Here is a 23698-nt window from a genome sequence, read left to right as displayed (position 1 = left end):
ACAGACATATGGGGACAGGAGAGTGGTGAAGGGAGGAAGATGACTTGTCATGTTTATTGCTTTTCTACAGACCCACGAACTGAGCCATATCTACTGAGATGTGATGCTTTGACCTAAAAGTGGTTTCTGAAAGTTTAACAAAAGGCTGGCTAAGCTCATGGATTAAAAATCCATTTAAAATTACTAACTACAGAAACACCACCCACCACAGGACATTTCTGAGCTGCAAATGGTTGAAAAGCACATAGAATTTTACAGGGAATTTTATGTGCCTTTTCTGCTACACTTTCCTTATGCACTCACTTCTGGTGACTGCTGGAATACGGATACTAGACCAGGACAAGTCCTTAACCTGATCCAGAGTGGCCATTTGAAGGGCTAAACAATACTTCATCTGAGACCAAATTACTTCACATGCCTTGTGGCACACTCAGTTTTGTATTTTAGCGTAACAGTTGCTCTTTATGGAACTGTATAATGTTGACTTCCAGGCTTTTCTCCACAGAGCTTCCCTCAGCCATCCTATATGCACGAAGCTGGCTACACCGACATAAGCGCTACGGTTCCCACTTTCTTCACTGAATTTAAATTTAATCTTGATCGTTTAGCTATCTAATCCCACCCTCCCGAACACCCACTGACCCTCCCAACCTGCCATCAGCTGTAAGTTTTGCCAGTGTATTCTCTATGCACACTGAGTGTTAATGGAATGTGGGAAAGAAGAGGAAGAGCTAGATGCTTTGGGAATCCCACCAGATACATTGTGCCAGTCAGACACCAAAAGACCAAATGCATAAATGATAAAATGTATTAGCAGTTTTATGACTATATTTCGCTGGCTTGCCTATGGGGAATGTCACGCTAAGTATTCTGAAGTCAAGTGAGGCTGTATTTACTTCCAACTATAAAAACTTACTCTGTTGCACAAGGAATGAAGTTGGTTTGACTTTAAAGCCAAAGTGTATTTGGTAAACTCAAAAAAAGTCTGTTTTGAGTGCCTACTTCCAGTATTTTTCTGCCAAACTGAGTTAAGCTGAATGCCCTACAAGTTACGCTCCCCTGCTTTTTAATTTTTAAAACTAATCAGTCTTTTACCATTTTCCAGCTTTCTGGATCCTACCCGTCTTGGATGGCTGATTGTAGAAAACTGAGAACCACCCTGAGAACAGAGTGCCAGGCTGCAGCAAGTGTTCTACGCCAAGTTTAACCAGTCCAAGGTTTTTCAGATTGCTCAGCTGGGGCAGGCTAAGATACTGCCCCCTCCAGTAGCTTATTTTCTAACCACTTACTAGGCCATCCAAAAGTAGTTCATGTCTTCAGAGCAGACCAAAGCAGAAGATGTTACTGCTGGGTGGGAAGCAGCCCCAATGGTGCAGTAATACTCTGAGGAGATCATAATATTCAATAATTCACACTCAGTCCCCCTGGCCCCAAGCCCCAACCACTCACACGAGAGCAACTGGCCTTGCGAGTGATCTAGCAGCCTTACCTGGGATCTCGTTGGCTATCACTGAAGGAGGACTGGACTGGTTAGTGCTAACTTGCTGGTGGGTAATCATATGACAGCACTGCGGCACTGCGTTGTTCACCATGTAAAGGGTGTCGGGCACGTTGGACATCCGGACCATCCGCAAACGAACAAGATCTGTTTGTTCCACCATCATCTCATCCAGAACCGACTGCAACGACAGCCATTAGAGCCCTCATGAAGGCACGGCCCACACAGACCCACTGGGACCTGCTGCAAATGCAGTCCCAGCGCCACAAGTCTAGCAATGCCTAAACTGTAACTTTTCCAGGTCCCAAACAGTATTTGGCTTCTCCACAGCATTTCTATTTCATCTTCCAGTCATGATCAGAGTTGAGTTTCAGAGCTAAGAGCAGGCATCTGAATGAAGCTTGGGAAGGTTACTTTGTTTATTTTGTACCTGTCTGATTAGCAGTAACCTTCTCGAGACCAGACTCTCTGGGCTCTCTCAGACAATTACTGCCTACAGGTCTCAACCCTCTGTGCCACTGAGGCACGAGTCTGAAAACAAAATGGGTTTCCCTCAGACAGCTTACAGAATAGAAAGGGATTTACCATACCCTTTTGAAAGCCTCATTTAATGTTCAACAGATTTACTACAAAAAATGGGAGGCTAACAGAGGAGTAGAACAAAATAAATCAGCAATCACTCATCTGCAGTTTCTGCATTTCACAATAATTAAACTATGACTAGGCATACAGTTATGAGGTAAGAAGAGTCCTCCCCCTAAGGTTAAACAGCTAATGATGCTTTTAAAAAGATTAAAACAAGCATAACACAAAACTAATAGAAACAAACAGGATTCCTGATGGGGGGGGAGAGGAATTTAGAATGCACTTTTTACTTGAAGACAACTACTAAAGCACTCCCATACCATATACCTGAAAGCTGAAAGAGTCAAACCTTTTATCACATGCCCTTTCACACATTTTTGTTAGTTTTAACAATCCAAGATATGAAGATCAAATTTGCACTGGCTAGTCTTCCTTTGCTGCTTGACTGCCACCTGATGCTCACTAACCTTTGTGTCCAAAACGCAAAGTAGTTTTATTTCTTCCCTCCCCTCAAAAAGGATGTTGACAACAACTCGCACCCTTAGGAAACATTTTCTTTCTTGGGCATAGGGCAAAAGCTCTGAATTCACCAGTCTGTAGGTGATGCAGATGTGCACAGCTTCACCTAATCCTCTTGCTCTGCACTGCTGGGGTTCACGAGCTCTTGACTTAAGTCAGAGATGCCCAAAGTGGTGGTATGAGTGACCTACAAGGCTCCCATTCTGTCAAACAGAATGCAGCATGTTTCTGCCCCACACAGAGCTATCTCCACCCTGTCGCCAAATGTCACCATCAGCGATCCTACAAGATCTTCAGTTTGACAGTCCTCATGCAAGATATTAAATAGGGAAGCTACTGCCCGACTGGGACACAAAGGACTTCAGTCAAATTGGACACGAGATATTTATTCCATTTTGCGGAGGATCTAAAGAATTTTGGGTATGTTCCGATTCAAACAAGATGATGAAACATCAGTCCTCTGCCGAGTGGAATATGAGTTCTCCACCCAGCTCCGATGGGAGCTGGGGAGCCTGAAAGACCTGGCACCGAGGTTGCTGACTAGCTGCAAACTGGGACTCTCAGGCTCTCACCTTGCCATCCGCCTGCCAGGAGGGCTGCCGAGGAGCTGGGCCGGCAAACTGGCTGGAAACCAGGGAGGTTTCCCTCAGAACGCTGCTTTGTTTCCGGTGGAATTTCATCAAGATCTGTCTCGCAAACATTTCAATTTTGACAAAAAAAAATTCTGTTGAAATTTTTCTGACCAGTTCTAGAGACTTGAGCCTGATGATCAATCTTGTAAGTCTTGTTAAATTGAAAATGTTAGTATTTTATGCCAGTACATGCAAAGAGAGACAAAACATACCAAAATCCTTCCCTGATTACAGAACCCCCGATGACTCTGATTTAACAATAGTCAAGTGCTGTTAATGACTATTACCTTCGCCTCCTCCACATACGGTGAGAAGAGTCTTGGCCGCACATATATTCCAGCATTTTTTTGCCGCAGCCAGGCGTTTGACTTTCCACCTTCTGATGTTGGTAGCATGTCTGAAGGAGGAGTACTAATCAGGCCTCTCTTCATCTTCAAGAATCAAGAAAGAATTTTATGGGTTTTTTTGGGTTTTTTTTCTAATATAAACGGGTAAAACTTGCAAGAAATGCATTTCTTACACTGAATCCTTACACCTGAATTTTCTTTAACCTTCTGACAGATTTAAAGAACAGAAAATTTAACCAGAAGAATTATACATGTATTACTGAGAGATAACATTTTATGAGCTAATCCTTAAAAGAACCCCTGAACATTGTAGAATCTGAACTACAAAGAACCCAGAGACCGTATTTGTATGAGACTATTGACTTACTGCATCACTCAGTACTTCACTATTCATGGGTAAAATGTGCTCAATGCGGACAAAAGGTAGAAGTGGAGACAGGATCTCTCTCAGCTCCTCGATGTCAAGATCTCTCCTTTTCACACCTCTTTTGTTCACACTGTGAGCAGTACCACTGAGTAAATTCGGTTCTGTGGGAAGGAATAAGACATACTAAGTTTACATCAAAAAGTTCAGATGGGATAGCAGGACTTATATGGCTTATAGGAAGTTACAGAAAAGGAAATAAAATTCTAATTTTAAATCAACCGTGCTTATCGGAGTTCTACAAAACTATTTCATGCCTTAAAATCTGTTATGAAGTATCCACAGAGACAGGTTCGCTTACAGAAGCATGTGTCATTTGCACAGCTGTCAGTTTCAAAGTGTAAACCAGGAAGAAAATACAAAAATAGTGTTTGAGGTACATGTTTATAAAGCTCTACCAAGAGCTATGCTATGAAAACATTTGCACTTCCCCCAAGGGATGCTCTCCTGCAGCTTCTCTCCCTTCTCCCAGCAGTTTTCAGAGATTTATTTTCTACAAATGCAGGCCTGAAAAGTCCACTGTGATAAATTATTCCAGCCTCCTTGTGTAACTCACCTCAGCAACAACTGTGGCAAACCCATTCGAATTGCTCGCATGGTCACAGGACACCCATTTGTGCCAAGAGGGGGTTATCTTCCTCTTGGAAGATGACAAGAGGACAGCTGATGACACACTCAGGTCGTTCTCCCTCCCCAGCTAAGTACCTTCGCGTCTATTTTAGGTATTGCGCCCAACCTGAATTCAAATAGCTTCACTCTTCGAGGAAACCTCTCAAACATACCCATCCTCCCTTCAGTACAGGCAGCTCAAGTGTTCGCCACAGCCCATTACAATTTCTAAAGCTGTCTGGTATTTGACTGACACCACCACATAATTCAGAGCTGCAAAATTAGGACCGTCACAGTGGAATTTAGACCAAATTACTAGACTATATTTGGCCCTAATCTGACAGAACCCGACATAGCTCTTATTTCTGCTTTTGCTTATCATGTTATCTGATGATCCCAGGAAAGAGAAATCAGCTGCTCACTGAACACCACAGGCCAGGAAGAAGCACAATTACTCCAAATGAACAGCTTCTCTCCCAGCCCAGGGCCATTACTGTTTAACTGGCTCCATTACATCCCAATGTGCCTGAAGACGAATACTTGGAAAACCTTGTTATGAAAGGTTAATACTTAGGTCACTAAAAGCACATATTTTAACCGATTTTTTGTTTTTTCTGGTTGCATTTCGTACATGTCCCTGACAAGTTGTATTGCAAGCAGCTAGCAGTATCTGATTGAGACTCTGGGGTGAGGATGAACTACAAGCTACTTGCATTTGTAATTTGGGAATATATATTTTTGGAAATACATATTTAACCTACTTCCCACATCCAACACGTGAGATTGCCCTTGAAGTTACCACTGCAGTGATAATACACATCTGAGGGAATAAAAATACATTTATGTCTACTTCAGGAAAAACACTGATGCCACTTCATGGCTTGTTTCTCACGACCACAGACTTCTGTGGGAGAAACATACTAAAACTGAAGTGAAAGGTTGACACAGTAAACTAAGAATAAGACTACTGTGAGAAGCCTGCATGAGCACAGAAAAGTAAAAGATACTGCAGGGGTGGGGTGTTTTTAGTTGATGAATTAGTTACAAGAAAAATAATTCTGAGACAATAGAAATCAACCAGACTTAAAAGTATGAGGTTGAAAGGACCTCTAGAAGTCTGGTCCCACCATAACCACTGCCCTCTCCCCACGCTGGGTAGAGCAAGTTGCCCATGACTACATCCAGTTGGATTCTGAACACCTCTAAGGACAGAGATCCCATAACTACTCTGGGAAACCTGCTCTGACCATCTTCACAGTTTCTTGTGTTAAAACAGAATTTCCTGTACTTCAGTCAATTCCTCACTGCCTCTCACCCTGCCCTGGGTGCCAAGAGCGTGGCTCCATTTTCTTTGCTTCCTGTCATCACGTATTTATAGACTTTGCAGAGATGCCCTCAAGCCTTTTCTTCTTAAGGCTAAACAATCCCAGCTCCCTCAGAATGCCTGCCTTCTCATTATTTAGAGAACAAAAGCTTTAAAAAAAACTAAGTACATTTGTTTAGTTTTGACTAGACTACAAACCAAGTACACGAAATTTCCTTAAGTTACTGATTACCCACAAAAAGAACTTCCATACATTTTGGTTTATCTGATTTAGTACTGTGGTTTAAAGGATCCTTACCTCGATCTGCTATTCTTTTCATCAACTGGTGTTCTCCCCATTTAATCAGATATTTGAGAATATCTTGTTCACTTGCCTGGTAGAAAGAGAAAGTCAGCAATCTATATATGCTTAGTTTAATGTCACATGCACACACAAAAAGTATTTGTACTTTATGATCTGCTATACCGCTTCCTCCAAATATTTTAAGGTAGTGCTACTGGCATAACACCACCACGATTTCTAGATTCGTGTTGCTGAATTCCTAGGAATAGGGAAGGAGGGGATTTCCACAGAAGGAAAAAAAGTTGTGTAGCATGAAAACTTACAGATACTAAACTTTAAGAATTCAAGTTAATTAAAAGGGGCAGTTCTAACATTAGGTGTTTGGATCTCTTGTATAACATTACAAGTTCAGTGACTGCACAGACTGGGAAAGCTACAAAAATAATCAAGCCAACTAAATTATGATCTAGGTGAAGAGAAAGATTTTCAGTAATCTAGAGAAAACACCTCTGCTTTGTTCACACCTATATACATGTGTTAACCACTCAACAGTTTTAGAGGAAAAAATCATGTACTGAAAAATTTAGATTTATCTATGTAATTTCTTAACAACTAGGGTAGGAAATTTAGTCATAATACACATGCTCATGGAAGATCAACAGTACTGTTCCTGTAATTCCTGAAGTGTTCAACCTAAAAAAAACCCCAACACTTTCAATAAGCTCTAACATTTTATACTTAAAGAAAAAAAGGTAAGACTGGGACAGATACAATTAAAAAAAACAATCCAGTCATCTTTAAGCTATAAAAGGCTCATCATCATTATAGAGATCTCCCCTGAAGAGAAACCTTCCTCTCCCTAAAACCACACAATCACAGAAGGAAAGTCACAAAAAAGGAAAGAAATTCTGCAATACTTATCAGAAAACATATTTTTATGTCTCCCCAAAAAATAAATAAAGCCTTCTGAATGATTATTAGTTTATTAGCTCCCACTGCTCCCAACTAGGATGGATATTGTTACAGCAAAACTACTACCACAATTCTGTAAAACACTTCAACATGCAAGGCAAGTGTTAGGTTCAGAAATGCTTTAAAATGACTTGCAGCCATTTCTAAGCTATTCTTAAGCTTCTAAGCAACAGCACATACCACAACCAGTTTGAGTTGTGTTACAATCCAAGAACACAAGTTTTCTTAATCACCACTTCAATTCCATTTTCTACATATGACAAAAGCAATGCTTCGTGTGCACGCAAACCCACTCTCACCTACAATTAAAAATGAGCTATCCCAAGCACTTCTAGTAATGGTATAACACATCTTGCTTCAACAAGCCGGACTAACTGTATTCTGCACTGCGGGTTACCTGTAAATAGTCAGACTGGATAGCTGTGAGCAGGTGGTCCTTGCTGAGTTCATAGAAGACATCTGAAGTCATGACCTGGGTAAACTCCTCACAGAGGAAATGTAGCGCTTGGCGATGTACCCACTTGGAACCGTATGGCTGAGAGCTCCACTTCAGAATGGCAATTAAGGTGTCTAGTGAGATGCTCTCAGCAATAATATCCTCACAGCCTTGGAAACAGAAGCAAAAATCAATGGTGTTGATACAGAAGCACTTTGATCCTGAAGGAATAATACATAAGGCTAAATCTGCAATAGAAAGGGTTGTAAGACTCCCAGTGAGAATAAAAACAGAAGTGCCCCACACAGAAGGTTGCAAACGGGGTTAAATTCTGACTAAAAGTATAATAATTTTATTATGGTTTAGGACTCCAACTATACAGTCATTTACCTCTTAAAGGCACATGGAACATCATGTCTGCTGGCGTGCCTGGATGAACAACTGAAAAGCTAGTTCAGCCCTGCTGGAACATCCTTTGGTTAATACACATTACCTAACTGTTTAATACATCTGCAATACAAGTTGCAGATTTGAATTTGAGTCACTACTGTTTGCAGCAGATTCACCAAAGCCTACAAACTGTAACAGAGGTGGGATTTTCATCTGTATCACTTTGCACATGGACCCTTCTGGGACAGACCATGCAGAGGAGCAGAAACAAAAGCTGTGTTGGTACTCAGCTACTCAGCACAGGATGAGGGCAGCAAGGCATCATTTCTTGACTCCCTGAGAAGCAGGAAGCAGCAGTTGGCTGCCCTAGGCCACCACCCTTGCCTCCATATCAAGCAAAGCACAGAGGGTGCCAGGACAGGGAGCCCTTGCTCTGACAGGGAAGCAGAAAGTGAAGCATCCAAGAGGCGTGTATTCTGACTGGTGGTGAGTCTGCTACAGTTCCTGTGTACCCACTGCTGCATTAGGATTTACTCTTTCCAAAGCACGTCATAAGAGACGGGACATTTAAGTCTCCTGAAGGGAGATGGAGCAGATTTGGAAGAAGTGAGAGGAGACACTGTAGGAGGGCTGAGAACACAGATACTTAGGGGTACTGAGTAAAGACAGTCAGTACCACAATGCTGGTAACTTGAACTCTCCAATAGAACTCTCTGCTGATTTCATTTGTACATCTGGTTTACATATACACAGAACGCTATTTCTATTTGTATTATAAAGACAGCAATTTAAGGAAAAAAGTTCTATTCTAGAATTATACATTCCAGTCTCAACACTACAGCCACAAAATTACAGCTGTGCTTATGCCCATGCTTATGTCCCTGGACAGTTCAGAGCAGCATGCTTACACTGCAGTTATTTTACTTTTTATACATCATCGTTTTTCTCTCAGTTTCAAGGATATTTAAAAACTAAACTTTGACAGTTGTTTAGAGAACTGTATCTCATTACTGAGCTCTTGGACTAAGCTGAGGAAGAATGTGGTCAGCACAGTAATTTTAATGTTTGTCACGACAAAAGATCAAACATGCTCTCCTGATGCTACAGATTTTTGAACTGGTTGCATACATGTAAGACACCAGCAGCAACTAATAGCCTGACTCACCTGAGAAAAGGAAGACCATATAGCAACACAGCCACTGATGGAAGGGCTAGCAAAAGCAAACACACTTCCAAACAACGCATTAAAGGCAATATTATACTATTCATCCCAAGTTAGACCCTCCCTTTGCTTCTGACAAAGGGGTAAGCACTGGGTCATGTTTCAATGCACTACTTCATCCTTTACCATTACCGAAGTAACATGGCACTTCTCAGAGCTACCTATTACTATTAGGTTACCTCATATTATTACTACTGTAAGTAAGAACAGATGCCTTACTATAGATAGTGACCTCTAACCTGCACAGTGAGGACTAGCCTAAAGCAAGGAGTGAAGCAAAGATTACTTGGAGGCACTTGGAACATCACTCTGTTCACCACTGGCACAGATGAGAGTAGAGGAACAGAGGAGGAGAACTGCTCTGAAATAAACCCCTTGGGTTTTGGTCCAGGCTAGAGATGTTAGACTGGCTGCCACCCCAATGGGGGGAACTCTCCAGAAGCCTGAAGGATAAACCTCACTCTGAAGTCTTAAGCAATACTGGTCAAGAATCTGGAAAACAGCATTTAAACAAACAAACAAAAAGAAACAAACAAAAAAAAAAAAACCCCCACCAAAAAAAAAAAAACCCAAACCAAGAAACCACCCAAACCAACCTACATTAAAAAAAAAAAAAGGCAGCTCAAAATACCTCAGCAGATGTCAGAAATAGGACTAAATGAAGTCTAAACCTTTCCACTTCAAGATCCATTTTTACTTATAATTTCCTTACATAGTTAATGGCTAACACTGTATTTAACTTTGTTGTGTGATTCCCCCTTACCTTCCCTTTGGGACTCAAAAAAGGAAAAAGTTAAGTTAGCAGCAAGGCTGGCATGGTAAATGAAAGCTAAGTATGACTTCTAAGCAGAATGCTTAGAAGAGGAGCTTGCATCCCTGAATAAGAAAGAGTTGTTTAAAACAATTCTTCAGGGTCACATGTTGTGTTGCATTAAGTCTTCCCCTGCTAAATCCTAACACAACTTCTTGCATGCAATTATGCTGCTTGCATGCAAGCTGACCTTCAGCAGATGATTACATCCCCCTGAAGATCACACGTAAGGGCTGCTCCATTTCAGAGGCTGTATGTAAATCCACTCACTGAAATCAGTCACGAGGAAACTCAAACTGTAAGAGCGAAGAGACTTATCTCAAAGTGAATGCCATTCCTGGTATTTCATCTGACATTTACTTTTGAAACAATATCCGTCGTCTGCAAAGACAGAAAACTACATTTCTGTGAGAAACACAGTTCCAAAGGTTTAGCAACACTGGCCTATAGGAACAGAGCATCAGCTCAGTCCCAATTCTTCTGTCAAGTCCAATTACTGCACAACTACCAAAAATATGATGTCATTAGGTGAAAAGCTCATTTAGGATGCCTAGCAAATAAATCCTTTTCCCAAGTAATTTCAACAATGGGACAGAACTGCAGGATTGGTACAAGTATTTTTCAAAGTAAGCATGAGGGAGTAATTAAAGTGAACATCTGAACATCTAAATAAATTGGGGCAAACCAATTCTAGCTGTTAAAGAAATCCAGTTTCTTTCTTTCTTTGGCAGAAGTTTTTCTTCCTTTAACAATCACCCACTTGGCAATAAAAAAAAAAAAAAAAAAAGGCATTCATCTAATAGCCACAATATTGTTCTTCACAGTGGAATAGAGCATTTTTCTCTTCTGAGTACTATTTTGTAATATCCAGGCAGTAACAGCCTTTCCAAGACCCATTCGCAGTGTCCCAGAGTGCAGCACCACAAGCTTCTGTGACCATTAATCAGTATCTTTCAGAGATTCAACTCAGGCTAAATAAATGAAAGATGACTATCACATTTTGGACAAATTAGGCTGGTTCCATGCTCTCCAACTGCTGGATACCAATAGGTCCTGTCTACAAGCAAAGTCCTTTCTGCTTCCCCAGTTCTCTCTCAAAAGCCCTTCCAAACAGAAATAGCTTGAGCCCATATTTAACGCGCTAGCAAGTAGCTTAGGATCTTGTCAAGACGGTTGACCGACCCATTGAAGACAAATTAAGTGCCTCCAACAGTTAGCAAACATGGAATTATGCAAAGTTTTTGTTACAAAACTGTTAGATTGATTTCACTCATTCTGTGATGGAGAATTTTCCCTAAACTTCTGCAAACCAGTGAGAGAGAGGGGGAAAAAAAAAAAAAAATTAGTAAGAATTCATCTTGACACTGAAGCTTAACTGAAGCCTATAAGTTAGTGAATGTTTTATGAAGTTGGTCATATTAGGAGACCATGCTGGCAAACAGAAGCCACACTTTTTGAATTTGCTGGCATACAGAGAACAGTTCAGAGGCACGACCTGTACCTAGTCTGGTCTGCAACATGGTTAGAAGTTCCCAAGATGCTCATCTCACCCATCCATCAGCACCCTTACTGCTCTAACCAAGCTTCTCACAGGAAGAAGGAGGAAAAAAGGAAGACAACATTTGTTTAGCCTCTTTCCCACATCTTACAGACCCAAAGCTGCAAACGTGTCCTGTACTTACTAAGGATTCCTCAGAAGGAAGCCCACACTCCCATGCTGTGGGAGCACCCATGGAAGCTAATCCCCTTGATTACTAGTGGTATTAAACCAGATTGCCATCTACTTGCACTCCACATCTCCTGCTCTTCTGTCACACTCGTGCTGAACTAATTTCTGCCAATCCTGCTTCCAGCAACATTATACCCCAAATAGCACAAACCCTAGTGCCAGCACAGAGAACAGGAACAAGTGGACTAATGCAGGAGGCAGGGCAGCAGTACCACTTTTGACAGCCAAACAACCTATTCAGGTTCAAGTGAAATACAACTTGAGAGACATGGCAATGGGAATTTAGGTTCTCCACAGCAATAAGCAAAAACATCAGTTATGAAACTAGCAAGAGCAAGTCAGAAGACTTAGGTAGTAAAGTACACCTTTTTAACTGGTTATCACATAAGCTGCAACTGCAATCACCCTACTTTCTGTAACTGTATTGTGAACAAGGAGTCTTGAAATTCAACATCCATCTTCTGCATGCAGGCTGACTTTCCCAGTTTAACATTATGGCCTCCTGGAAGCACTGTATTCTCTGTCTTAAAGGAATGCTACAGGGTTTTAGCTTCTTGAAGTTTAATGCTTTGCTTTTCCATCTCCTCCCCAAATTGTATATATATAAGGAAGTCTTTAAGAGATTATGTCAACAGTTACCCGATGTCAAGCCTGTAATTTTGCAAATTTGTGCATTATTGTCCACATTTTAGAACTCTGAAGCTCACAAGTTTTGGCTACATGAAGACGCAAAACTACGTGAATGTTTTGCCGAAAAGAAAACAAGATCTAAGTAGCACTGGAGATAAAGAAGGGTTCACTAGTGGTCAAACACTTCAGTCTATTGCTAAATTCAATACCTCTTTTGAGCTATTTTTAATCCCTCTGCTGATTTTTGTAAGCACAAAAATTTAAAACATCCATGTACTCCCACCCTTGCAAGGCTGAATCCAAAGTACATCTATTACGGCACTGTTACGGTATATAGTATTATTTTTTGCTTTATTCAAATACAAAGCTGACAACTTTATAGCACTTCAGATTAACTATTAAAAGCAAAAACAACATATGCTGTTAAGGTAAGGTCAGGCAGCATTCTGTGTTATGCTAACCATCCTTCCACAGTGAAAAGTCTAAGTTATGTTGAATCCAATACAGCACGTTATCCAGCCATTTGAAATATTAAATCAGGGAGCAGGTGAAAACAATGCAACTTGTATTATTCAAAAGTATCTTCACTTATGATATGGCAGTTACAAAGCTGTTAAACATTCTAAGACATTAACAGCTGGATTTTTTAAGTTTTATGTTTAGCCAGAAATGTAAGGTAGTCATCATATGTTTAAAGTACTCCATGTATGTGGCAAAAGCTTTTTAATGTTTTCTCTACCAAACAATGAAAATGAATTTACTCTTCTGCTCCTGTGATGCGCAAAATGCATAAATTTAGGAAGCCTGAAATCCGCATCTAGATCTTTGGCTTCTTGCAGCCATCAGCTGACAACAGCCCTTGACTGGGCTTCAGCATTCCTGAAGCAGCACATTCAGCAGCAGGCAGTGAGCTGATCCAGCTTAAACAGAACACAATCGTGGGTCAGAAACAAAAAGCTGCCAACTCAACCATAATAAAACAGAGGGAAGAACTTAACATGGGAACAATGAAGGGCTGAGGGAAGAAGAGCTGATATTTGGAGGGACCAGGCCAGCCATCACTGTTCAGATTTAAGCTGTATACTTCCTAGAACACAGGTGACTGAAGGAAAAACCTGGAAACGGTGACCAGATCTGTTTCTCTGCAAACGACAACACTGCAAACTAATTTTACGTGCCCAGTTGTACTACTCGGTCAAATTCTTTGTCCTTGCGTATAGCCCTGGAATGCAATTGCTCTAAGGAAGATCCTTTCCACTTCCTGCTTTCTCCAGTCTACAACTTCGTCATATAAAACTTATGCACTAACTTCAGGCTTGGGTACAAGCAAATCATTGTAAGGAGACAACAGGTCAGATTTATGTTATTATTTACTTAATCATACCCAATTCATTTTAAAGTTGCAAATGCCAGACTACTTCTTTTGAGCATTCCCCTACTGCACTGATATATGAGTGACACGTTTGCCCTAATTTTCCCAGAATGAATTTGTGTGTATTTAATACTGCTACTGTGGGCTTCCCAGCATTTCAGTATTTCAGTCCTGCTGAGATCAAGGGTACTTTTGATGTCAGGCACTATCTACCTCTAGATCAAAGGCAGCACTACAGAATATGGCTTTAAAATAAAGTTTTAGTTCTTAGCCTTGTCACAGGTAAAGTCAACACCTAAAAATAAAAGGAAATCAAGAAGTCTGAAATTAAGGGGTTTTTGTTGTCAATTTTACTTTAGAAAACTTTTCATCCGGCAAAAAAGATTCCCAGGCAAAACTATTTCAGTCCCAGTATCCAAAATCCTGTAACAGAAAAACACACTGTACTCAGTGAGACTATTCATGACATTAAACAACAGGGCCAAGACGCAGAAAAGGATTCACATATTTATAATAGTTACCTAATAAAATTAAGATACCTGAAGTCAAAATTCTCTGCAATAGCAGCAGATGTGGCAGCGCAGTAAGACTGGAAGGGGGGATTATTTTAACAGCACATGATGAACAGGACCAGGAACTGATCTGGTTTAATAACTGCTACAGAAGAGGAAGGGATAAGTGATTTTTAAACCTGATTTTGGTGAGTCAATGTGTTAAAACAATCACAGTACGGCTGACAGAGGGCAGCAAGTTAGCATGAAGACACAAAAGCAGGAGCAGAGTGCAGAAACAAGCAGGCAGGGCAAAGAAACATTCCACTAAGATGTGCCTGAACCTCCTGGGGAGGGCTCTAATCCTCACAGCCTCTGTGAAAGCAGTGAAGAGCTTCACTTCACAGGTACAAATGGCTTTCAGTATGATCAGCTTTACAGATGAGATATGCTTGCTGATTAGTTCATTTATTCAAATTAGTTCATTCAAAGATCCAATTCATTTTATCTTGGAAGATAAGTGACAACTATCAGATGAAACAAACCAAGCTGAAGGCAGAATAAATTCTAAATAGTCTTGTTTTGCTTAGACAGTGACTTCATCATGGGGAAACCATCTATTAAAATATGTCAGAAAAGGAGTATCACTGTGTTAGGAACAGGAAGATTTCCATGGAATAGAGTCAAAGCTGAATCATCTGCTGAAATTTAAGAAAAATTACAACATCTGGATACTTAGAAAGGTCCCTGAAGACAAATCATACTAAAAATCTGTTGAAAATAAAAACAGTTGATCAGAAGTTTTAAAATACGTCAACTTCACTTGACACTCAGTTACAAATACCCAGCCAAAACTGAGTAAAAATCAAACAAAATGAGTTGGAAAGAATATCCAGGCTTACATATAATGACCCAAAAATATTTTCCAGGAAACCAGGGAGACAAGCTTTAGCAAGTTCACAATTGGCTAGGATGAGTGAAGTGAATCAAAAACTTGAGCCTAGGGGGGTGGAAATCTAGAGGAGAAACATAAGACATTAGCTACTGCAAAAGTCACAGCTTGGGCAACACTGCACACCTGCAGCACAGAGTAGAAAAGTGCTGCCAGAGGACCAAGCTAAGATTTCATGAGAAGTGCCTGCTCAGTGATCTCCAACACCTACACAATGCTGTCTCTTCTAGCATTGCTCTGCATAACATCTAGAAGTCAGACATTTGAGTGACAGCTTCCAGTCACCAAGATGATCAAAGGACTGGGAAGCCTGCTGTATGAGGAAAGGCTGAGAGAACTGGGTTTATTCAGCCTATAGACAAGAAGGCTCAGGGGAGACCTGCTCACTATGTTCCAGTATTTAAAGGGTGGCTGCAAAGAAGATGGAGACTCCCCTTTCACAAGCAGTCACATGGAAAAGATGAGGGGTGATGGGCACAAGTTACTGCTGGGGAGATTCTGTTGGACACAAAAGGAAAATTTTTCATACTGAAAACAATCATCCATTGGAATAATCTCCCCAGCAAAGTGGTGGATTCTCCAACATTGGACATTTCTAAGATTAGACTTGACAGGATGTTGGACCATCTAGTCTATGTCATGCTCTGCTTAGAAAGGCTGGACCGTATGATTTCCGAGGTCCTTTCCAACCTTGTATTCTGTGATTATGTGATATACTTTTCCCTGATCAAATAAGATTCCTTTTAATTTTCATCATAAGATTATACCAGAACAATTCTTCAGTATCAGCACAGTACCAATGACCTAAACAGGAACTCAGCAAATTGAGAGATTATTAGACACTGACTTCACTCGCATACACACATTTTCTACAGATTGCTTACTGCTTTCTCCTGCAGCTAGGGAATGCAGCATTGATTTGCAAAATCCTCCTTAGTTCAAGTTAACATCTAGAATTTCATTATCTAAAGGGGCACCAAATTTACATTTGCTATTTTGGATAACACAATAAATTTCAGTCTTGGCCTGATTTTACTGCATTTCTCCCCTATGTATAAACGACCTCTCCACAGCTCACCACTTCTGTGGTCAGACACAGGGAAAGAAGAAAAGGCCTCTGAATGCCACTGAATCCCCCTACCTCCTCCCAGTGACCACCCTCAAAATGCTACATCTCTGGTTCACCTAAAAGGCCACCAAGACCGAGCCCACACTGCTGCACTCGCTGGTTCCAGCCACCCAAGTGTGCTGCTGAGGTGCTGCAAGCAGTTCAGCTCAAAAGTAAAATTCTCATCCCCCACCAGCAAGGCCTGAAGCAAGTGCCATACCCCATTAAGCATAATACGGCCACTAAGCAGTTGAAACCCCAACAGATGAAACAGCAAGCAAAGCTCCTGCCACCACAAGAGGTATTTTTAGTTCACTAGTCAGTGTTCCACCACCCCCCAGAGGTTGCAATAACCCTGGCAAGACTGCATGTACAGGAAGTATGTTATCAAGATTAGACTGATCCTCAAGAATAATGGATAGAAGTGAAAATTTCTAAGCTTTAAGTCTTAAAATACCAACTGCCCCTGCTTCAGTTCTGTAAATCAAGTGGAAGATAGTAAAGACACAGGACTACTGTAATTAAGCTGTTTAAATTTACCTTACAACCACAAGACTGCAAACTCTGTGTGCCCTCTTTGACATAAACAACAGAAATAATCATTCAAGTTAACATCACAGGGACACTTCATAATGAGTCTGTTTCCTCCTCTCAACAAGGATCTCTTGATTCCTCCCCTCTCGTTTACATCCAAAAAGTGGATTATAGATTAAAGTAGATAAGAACAGAAATATCAAGACCAATTATACATATCTGACCTAATAGCATGCTTCAATAATGATGTGCAATACAAGAAAAAGCTCTCACATGACATTTCTTCTGTCCCTAGAAAACACAGATGGATTATCTACAACACAATTATCTATATCTACAGATGGAAAATAAGCTTCTATAGGAATTGTCAGCCCCTAACAGCAATACTCAATAGATATACTTACACTGCAAAATACCTAAGAAATTGTTCTGATAAAGTCATATATTCTATAGCAAGGACAGTATTACGTACCTTGTGCAAGCATGTTAAACTCCAAGAACAGTGCTATGTGATAAAGCTCCATAGCTTCTTCAGCCCTAGTCATGTTTAATTTTCCTGCTACAAGAGCTTGAACTTCACTTAAACTGCCCACTGAAGGACTGGAGTGCAAAACTGAGAGGTCCACCACATCTGTATACATACAGTTCAAAATGACCTTAGCGTATTTTTTTGGTATGATAGACTCATCCAATATAATTCTAGTTGGAGTTCGTAGAGTTCGGTCGGTGATTTCTTCACCAGTTCGTATCCTCCTCTGCAGCAGGTGACGAAAAAATGGAGATCGTGATGAAATAACAGCTTTGTGAGCTCTGAGTTCTTCATCTAGACAGTTCTGACTTCCACCAAAAGTTTCAACTAAGTCAGAGTTGGATGAAAAACTAAGAACCACATCATAGTAGCACATGTAATCAAACAGTGCACGCATGTCAACATCTAATGAATTTGGTGTTCCAAATTCTTCACTAAGCTGCACAAGGATATCAACATTTTGGAATCTTGAATCCTCCATTCCAAACTCGCCTGTATAAAGGTAGTGTAACAAAGCAGAAAACATGGGCATATCTATGCCAGCTGTGTTAATATCCATTATTATTTCTGCCCCATACTCTGGTGAGGAAGAAAGCAGCGTCTTAAAAAACGGACATCTTGCCGCTAGTATCGCACGATGCACAGGAAAACAAGTTTCTTGAAATATTAAGTCTACATCAGTGCAATATTTGTACTGATAAAGTTCAGCCATGTCTTTTTGTAGCGTCCTGGCTTCTGGTCTTGCCAAATTAGCTTGTAGGTAAAGTTCCTTTAAGGCTGACGTTCCTTCGTATTCTTCTACTAAAGCATTAACATCTCTGACATCCCAGCCTGAGAGGAGCTCACGCATCTGCTTGGCGTGGTCAGCAGACCGGCTAGATTTCCGACGCTTAATGAATTTCTTTTTGAGGGTGGCAAGGCCAGAGGTTTTCTTTTTCTTGTCTTGCGGTTTCTCATGGCCATGGTCAAGGCTATACAGCTTTGATTCACAGCCATAACCTTGATGAGAGTAGGATGATGTCCCTGAAGGCAAAAAGCAAAATTGAACACATTTATTCTTTACATTTAAAAGGAAAGGCCAATAAGACATAAACAGTCCATCAATGTCTGTGAGTCACACAGTTTTTCCTTCTCAGATGAAATAATTCATCAAGTTGGAAACCTGACTGAAGCCTTTTCTACCCATTAAGAATTAATTTTTCCCCTCATCTATGAAGTTTATACTTTTTTTCCTTTCTTAAGGCCCTCAATTGTAAGAACCAAGCAGTGCCCGTTGATGTGACTTCATAGCACGCAGTAGGCTTACCTAAGCAGGAAGAGAACGCCATGGTCAAAATGTTACAACTGCCACTGTGCTAACTAGAGGAAGCGAAAAATAAAGCCTTTTTAAAAACTTGTACGATCTCAGCAAAATAGTAGCATCTCCTCCTTCAAAGTGCTTTTTCAAATACTGTTCTTCTATCGTGAAGTGTTATTGCAACAATAAAAGCATCCCTGGTGTCAGATAGTTAGCATAAGTCACAGGAAAAAAGGAAAAAGAGAGAACACAGTATGAAAACATTCAGGGAAATTGAGGACAATTAATACATTTTCAACACAATAAGAAAGTAAAAATCCTGTCATATGATAATGAGGTAATGCCAGAAGTCAAACACACAAAATGGGCTCCTTTCCACAGAACTATAGATGCCAATTTTGTGTCTACATCTCATTCAAAAAGAATGGGGAGAATGGAAGTTTCGCTATATTGTTAAAGATGTTCTTTGAACAGAGCATTATACACTTAAAGTACACAATTATTTTACCCCTCAAAAATCATTTATAGGGAAGTTATCAGCCAAACATGTCATAAAATGAAAAGTGGATTCCCCTCAATATATGTGTCAAATACCTGTCCTGTTCTGACAAATGAACCTCTGCTGATTGTCAGTTTGAACCTAGACACTATACAGTAACACTGATAGCAATTTATTAAGAAAAAGAGGAGTTAGAATCTGAATTTCTAGAAGTAAGGAAAAGCTGAAGTAATTTTTTCATAAAAATAGTAAAAAACTATAGTTTAAACAGAAGCACAACTCTCACACTAAAGGGTTATTTTTCTAATTTAACTTTATTTACAGAATTTTCACTCTAAGCCAGATGGTGAAAAACCTCAAACATGACAGAAAAAGGTAAAAAAAAAAAAAAAAAAAAAAAAAAAAAAGTACACAAACCCAGCTACTACTTCCAGACAAAAGGGAAACCAGAGGAAAACATCTGCAAATGGTATACAGATTGGTAACAATGGCAGTGTCATCTGAAATAGTATTTGTCCACTTTCTGTTGGGAATAGTTAACATGCTTCCATCAGTACACTTGTGTAGACTCACTATTTGTTGCCTTTTTAGATCTTGTAAGTTCAAAACACACACAACTACAAGAGTTCTGGGGGCCTTTTGTAACTCGTTCTATCACTGCTCTCTCAGTTCCATTTATTTCAGGTAGATTTGATGTGACGCTATTCTGACATGCTATTTTGACAGCAATGTTATGGGCCAGTCTGTCAAAACACAATACTTTTAGCTACCACGGTATTTCAGGTAAGTATTTCTTGAAGTTTAAAAAACACAGGAGCAAATCAGTTGTATTTGAGAACACAGCAACTGTGGCAATCGAAGATTTCTGTAAATTGTTTTATTATTTAAGCCTCAATAATTCTAAGTAACTTTATAGGCTGGCTTTTGTGCCAAGCTAATTAAAACTCCCCTCATATTATGCAACACTATGGTTTCATGATTCATCTATTAGTGGGAACTTTGCGAAGGAACTTTGCTTTCTTTGAAGAAAGACCTCTATTTTATTCATGCTACATTAAATTTTGCTTGATCAGGCAATGTGTTATCAATCATATTGTAATTTCAAGACATTAAAAAAAAATATCATTTTAAATGAAGGGAACAGCAGTAACTCAAGACAGTTTCATTAAAGGGGTTGTGCTGCAAAATCCACCATAAAAATTCCTTCCCCATGATATACTAGGTATTATAATAGGCAAGTAGATTCAGTCTCCTGCTGATAGAGACAAGCCTAGAATTTCTGCTCCATTTAAAGAGTATCGATTACATTTCAAAATAAAAGCATAACTATGCTTTGGTCACTCTACAATGATAGATTCTGCTCCAAGGGAGCATGCCAGCTCATTTCATCAAGTATTTTGGACTCTAATGGCAAATTTGAGTATGCAGCATATTCTTTTAGATTCCACTAAAGAGAAACTAGGACACCACAAGTCTCATTTTTTTTCTTCCCTGAAGGCTGCTGTGAGGTATTACTTGCATGTGAATCACCACAATATACTAGAACACCATGCAAACCTTTATGTACCTTGAGTTACTTACAAGATTTAACTTCAGAAGTACTGCAAACATTGCTATTAATCCTTACAAATAGACTAAACATTGCTATAAAAGTGCCACCACACAACTGCTTTTTGCTAGGCAGAAGTAGAGATGCACCAGCATAGACTCTCTGGGTTCGAAACAGTCAGTGGCTCCTTGCTCCTCAAAGAAAGAATTTGGAAGAGCCTCTTTCTGACCTGCCTGTATTCCTTCATAAGGCAGCAGCATTAGAAGTAGGAAAAATAAATTTATTCCCCACTTCTACTAAAAGGCACCAATCTATTAAATGCTGTTAAAAAGCAATAGCTACTTCATGCCCCTAGACCATATCTAGCTTTGAACAGATAAATATTTACAAGAAACATATGACTGCCAAGAGAAACTACTTGGGCACTTGACAATGAATAATGGGATCTGTCTAGTCCTCTGCATGCCTACACATTTTAAAATCTAATTACAGAGCTCTATTTAATAAACATCTTGAACAGATGTACCACCCTAGAAAATGGTGTGAAATCCTCCTCCTGAATGCTGTAGACGAAACAGCAAGGAGATGACTAGTGAAGCTTTTGCTAAAACAAAAGTATTTTTTACAGTAAGAACACTGCATTATTTTTACAGATTTATCTTCTCTTCATAAACTGCAAGCAAATTCAGCATAATTCAAGTAACAATGGGAGCTCAGCCTATGAAACTAGGCCAAATCAGTTCTCAGCATTTAATATTCATCCTACATTTACAAGGTAGTGGTGCAGCACTTGAACGGTAAAGCAGCATGTCTAAAACAAATCCTGAACCAAGTTTCCAGGAATAAGGCAACTAATACATACCATGTATCTGTTATAACTCTAGTCCCCATATTTCCATTCTACTTTGGGGCAGTAAATAGACCATAATGCCTTCTACATTAAAAAAAAAATACTAAAAAAAAAAAAAAAAAAAAAAAAAAAAATCTGTAAAAGTTGATTTAACATGGAGAATGGATTGAGAGGTCCTGGGGGTGTTGGTTGACGAGAGGCTTAACATGACCTGGCAGCGTGCACCTGCAGCTCAGAAAGCCAACCATATGTTGGGCTGCATCAAAAGGAACATGACCAGCATGTCAAAGGAGGTGATTCTCCCCCTCTGATCTGAGAGCCCCACCTGCAGTACTGCTTCAGCTCTGGAGCCTCCAATGTAAGAGGGACATGGACCTGTTGGAGCGAGCCCAGAGAAAATGCTCAGAGGGCTGGAGCACCTCTGCTACAAAGACAGACTGAGAGAGCTGGGCTTGTTCAGCCTGGAGAAGAGAAGGCTCTGGGGAAACCTTAGAGCAGCCTTCCAGTACCTAACAGGGGCCTACAAGAAAGCTGGAGAGGGACTTTTTACAAGGGCATGTAGGACAAGGGGAAATAGCTTTAAACTGAAAGAGGGCAGATTAGATCAGACATTAGGAATTGATTCTTCACTATGACAGTGGCAAGACACTGGAACAGGTTTCCCAGAGAAGCTATGGCTGCCCCATCCCTGGCAGTGTTCAAGGCCAGGTTGGACAGAGCCTTGGGCAACATGATCCAGGGTGAGGCATCCCTGCCCAAGGCAGGGGGTTGGAACTAGATGATCTTTAAGGTCCCTACCAACCCAAAACATTCTACAATCAGTAAATTTATTGTGACATACTACGTAATGGCTTTTTATGTTGAATTTAATAATGAAGAGCATCAACAAAACCTTCCACATACAAAAGAGAAAGTTTTGGGGGAATTTAACAAAGCTTTGGAACTCCCCCCTCTTCAAACCTACTCAAATAGCGTTTCAGCATGCAGATCTGCCTGTTTTCAGGTCTGTAAGGGTTTAACTTCATTCAATACAGAGGCAGATAAAACATGAAGACATATAATAAAAACGTTTTGGCTGTGATTTTTTTTAGAAAGTGTCTATATATATACACACATACACACATATATATGAACTGGGGCAAACCTTTTCCTACTGTTACTTATGTTACACTGAAAATACATAAAGCCTTAAGGAGGATCTCACAGCACAGATATCCAAGATGCTAGTACTAAAAGTTCTTCCTTGACGTGCTATGACAGCACACACATAATTTTTAGCCCAGAGCACAGGTCTTTACATATAACAGTTTGTGGGCTGTCTTACTCAGACCTCCAAAAGTTAGAAGTGTCAGAAAAGCTGAGACAAGAGCAAAGTCACAAAGCAAGTAAATTTTTCCTGTGCTAAGGATATCACTGTGCTTTCAGTGGTGATTAAGAAAAGAAGTAACACTGAATATCAATAAACTACTTTTTCAGTTGCAAGCCAAGGCATAAAAGAGAAAAGTGTTTATGAAGTATTTATGTTATTCACTGCTAAGATCATTCTTCAGGCTGTCAGGGTTGGGGGTTTCTTTAAGCAAGATTTATCTTCTCAAAAACTGCTTTCTTTTAGATTCATCACATAATTATGTATTATTTATAGTGTGACAGTACTTAGATCTACACTGATGTCCTTCTGCACTAGACTAAAAAGCACATAAAGGTAATACCTGCCCCAGTTACAACTGTGATAAGAAAATACTTTAAGGACACTTCAACTCACATTCCCAGTTAAGCAAGGTCCTTGCTTATAAATAATACTGCTGGGACAATAAAGCACCCCTATTCTCCATTTACAGGAACAGGAAAAGGACACGAGAAAAAGTTGTCTTCAAGACTGTTTGTTACTGTAACAGGCTTATTATCAGAGATATCCCTTCTAGCAATAAGGAACTAATTAGCTCATACGAGAGACAATGCCAATACTATGATGAACACTGATGATCCAGCATTTTATATGCTCCAATAGTTTCACAGAAAATCTGAGGAAGAAGAGTAGAAAGTGGTAGATAGTATTAACAGACAGCTACTGCTCTTGATCTGGGAAAACTAGCATGCATGGTTTAG

At 40.0% G+C, this 23698-nt stretch overlaps 1 protein-coding gene across 3 annotated transcripts in view; it reads right to left on the bottom strand.

Moving 5' to 3' along the window:
• The window catches only part of BTBD7 (BTB domain containing 7), a 68692-nt gene that overhangs the window by 9745 nt on the left and 35249 nt on the right, over positions 1-23698 (bottom strand). For 2 of the 3 annotated variants that reach the window (XM_030481400.1, XM_030481399.1), the window contains 7 exons: positions 17341-18420; positions 7591-7799; positions 6237-6312; positions 3949-4109; positions 3522-3665; positions 3175-3288; positions 1490-1679 (listed from right to left, as the gene is read on the bottom strand). In XM_030481400.1, the coding sequence (XP_030337260.1) occupies positions 1490-1679; positions 3175-3288; positions 3522-3665; positions 3949-4109; positions 6237-6312; positions 7591-7799; positions 17341-18420 (1974 nt within the window). The remainder of the gene's footprint in view (positions 1-1489; positions 1680-3174; positions 3289-3521; positions 3666-3948; positions 4110-6236; positions 6313-7590; positions 7800-17340; positions 18421-23698) is intronic. The other variant, XM_030481401.1, reaches the window with a different exon arrangement.

Source organism: Strigops habroptila, chromosome 4 (assembly GCF_004027225.2).
Source record: "Strigops habroptila isolate Jane chromosome 4, bStrHab1.2.pri, whole genome shotgun sequence".
Taxonomy (NCBI): domain Eukaryota; kingdom Metazoa; phylum Chordata; class Aves; order Psittaciformes; family Psittacidae; genus Strigops; species Strigops habroptila.
Note: the sequence above shows the minus strand (reverse complement) of the source record. Positions and strands in the feature narration are given on the sequence as shown.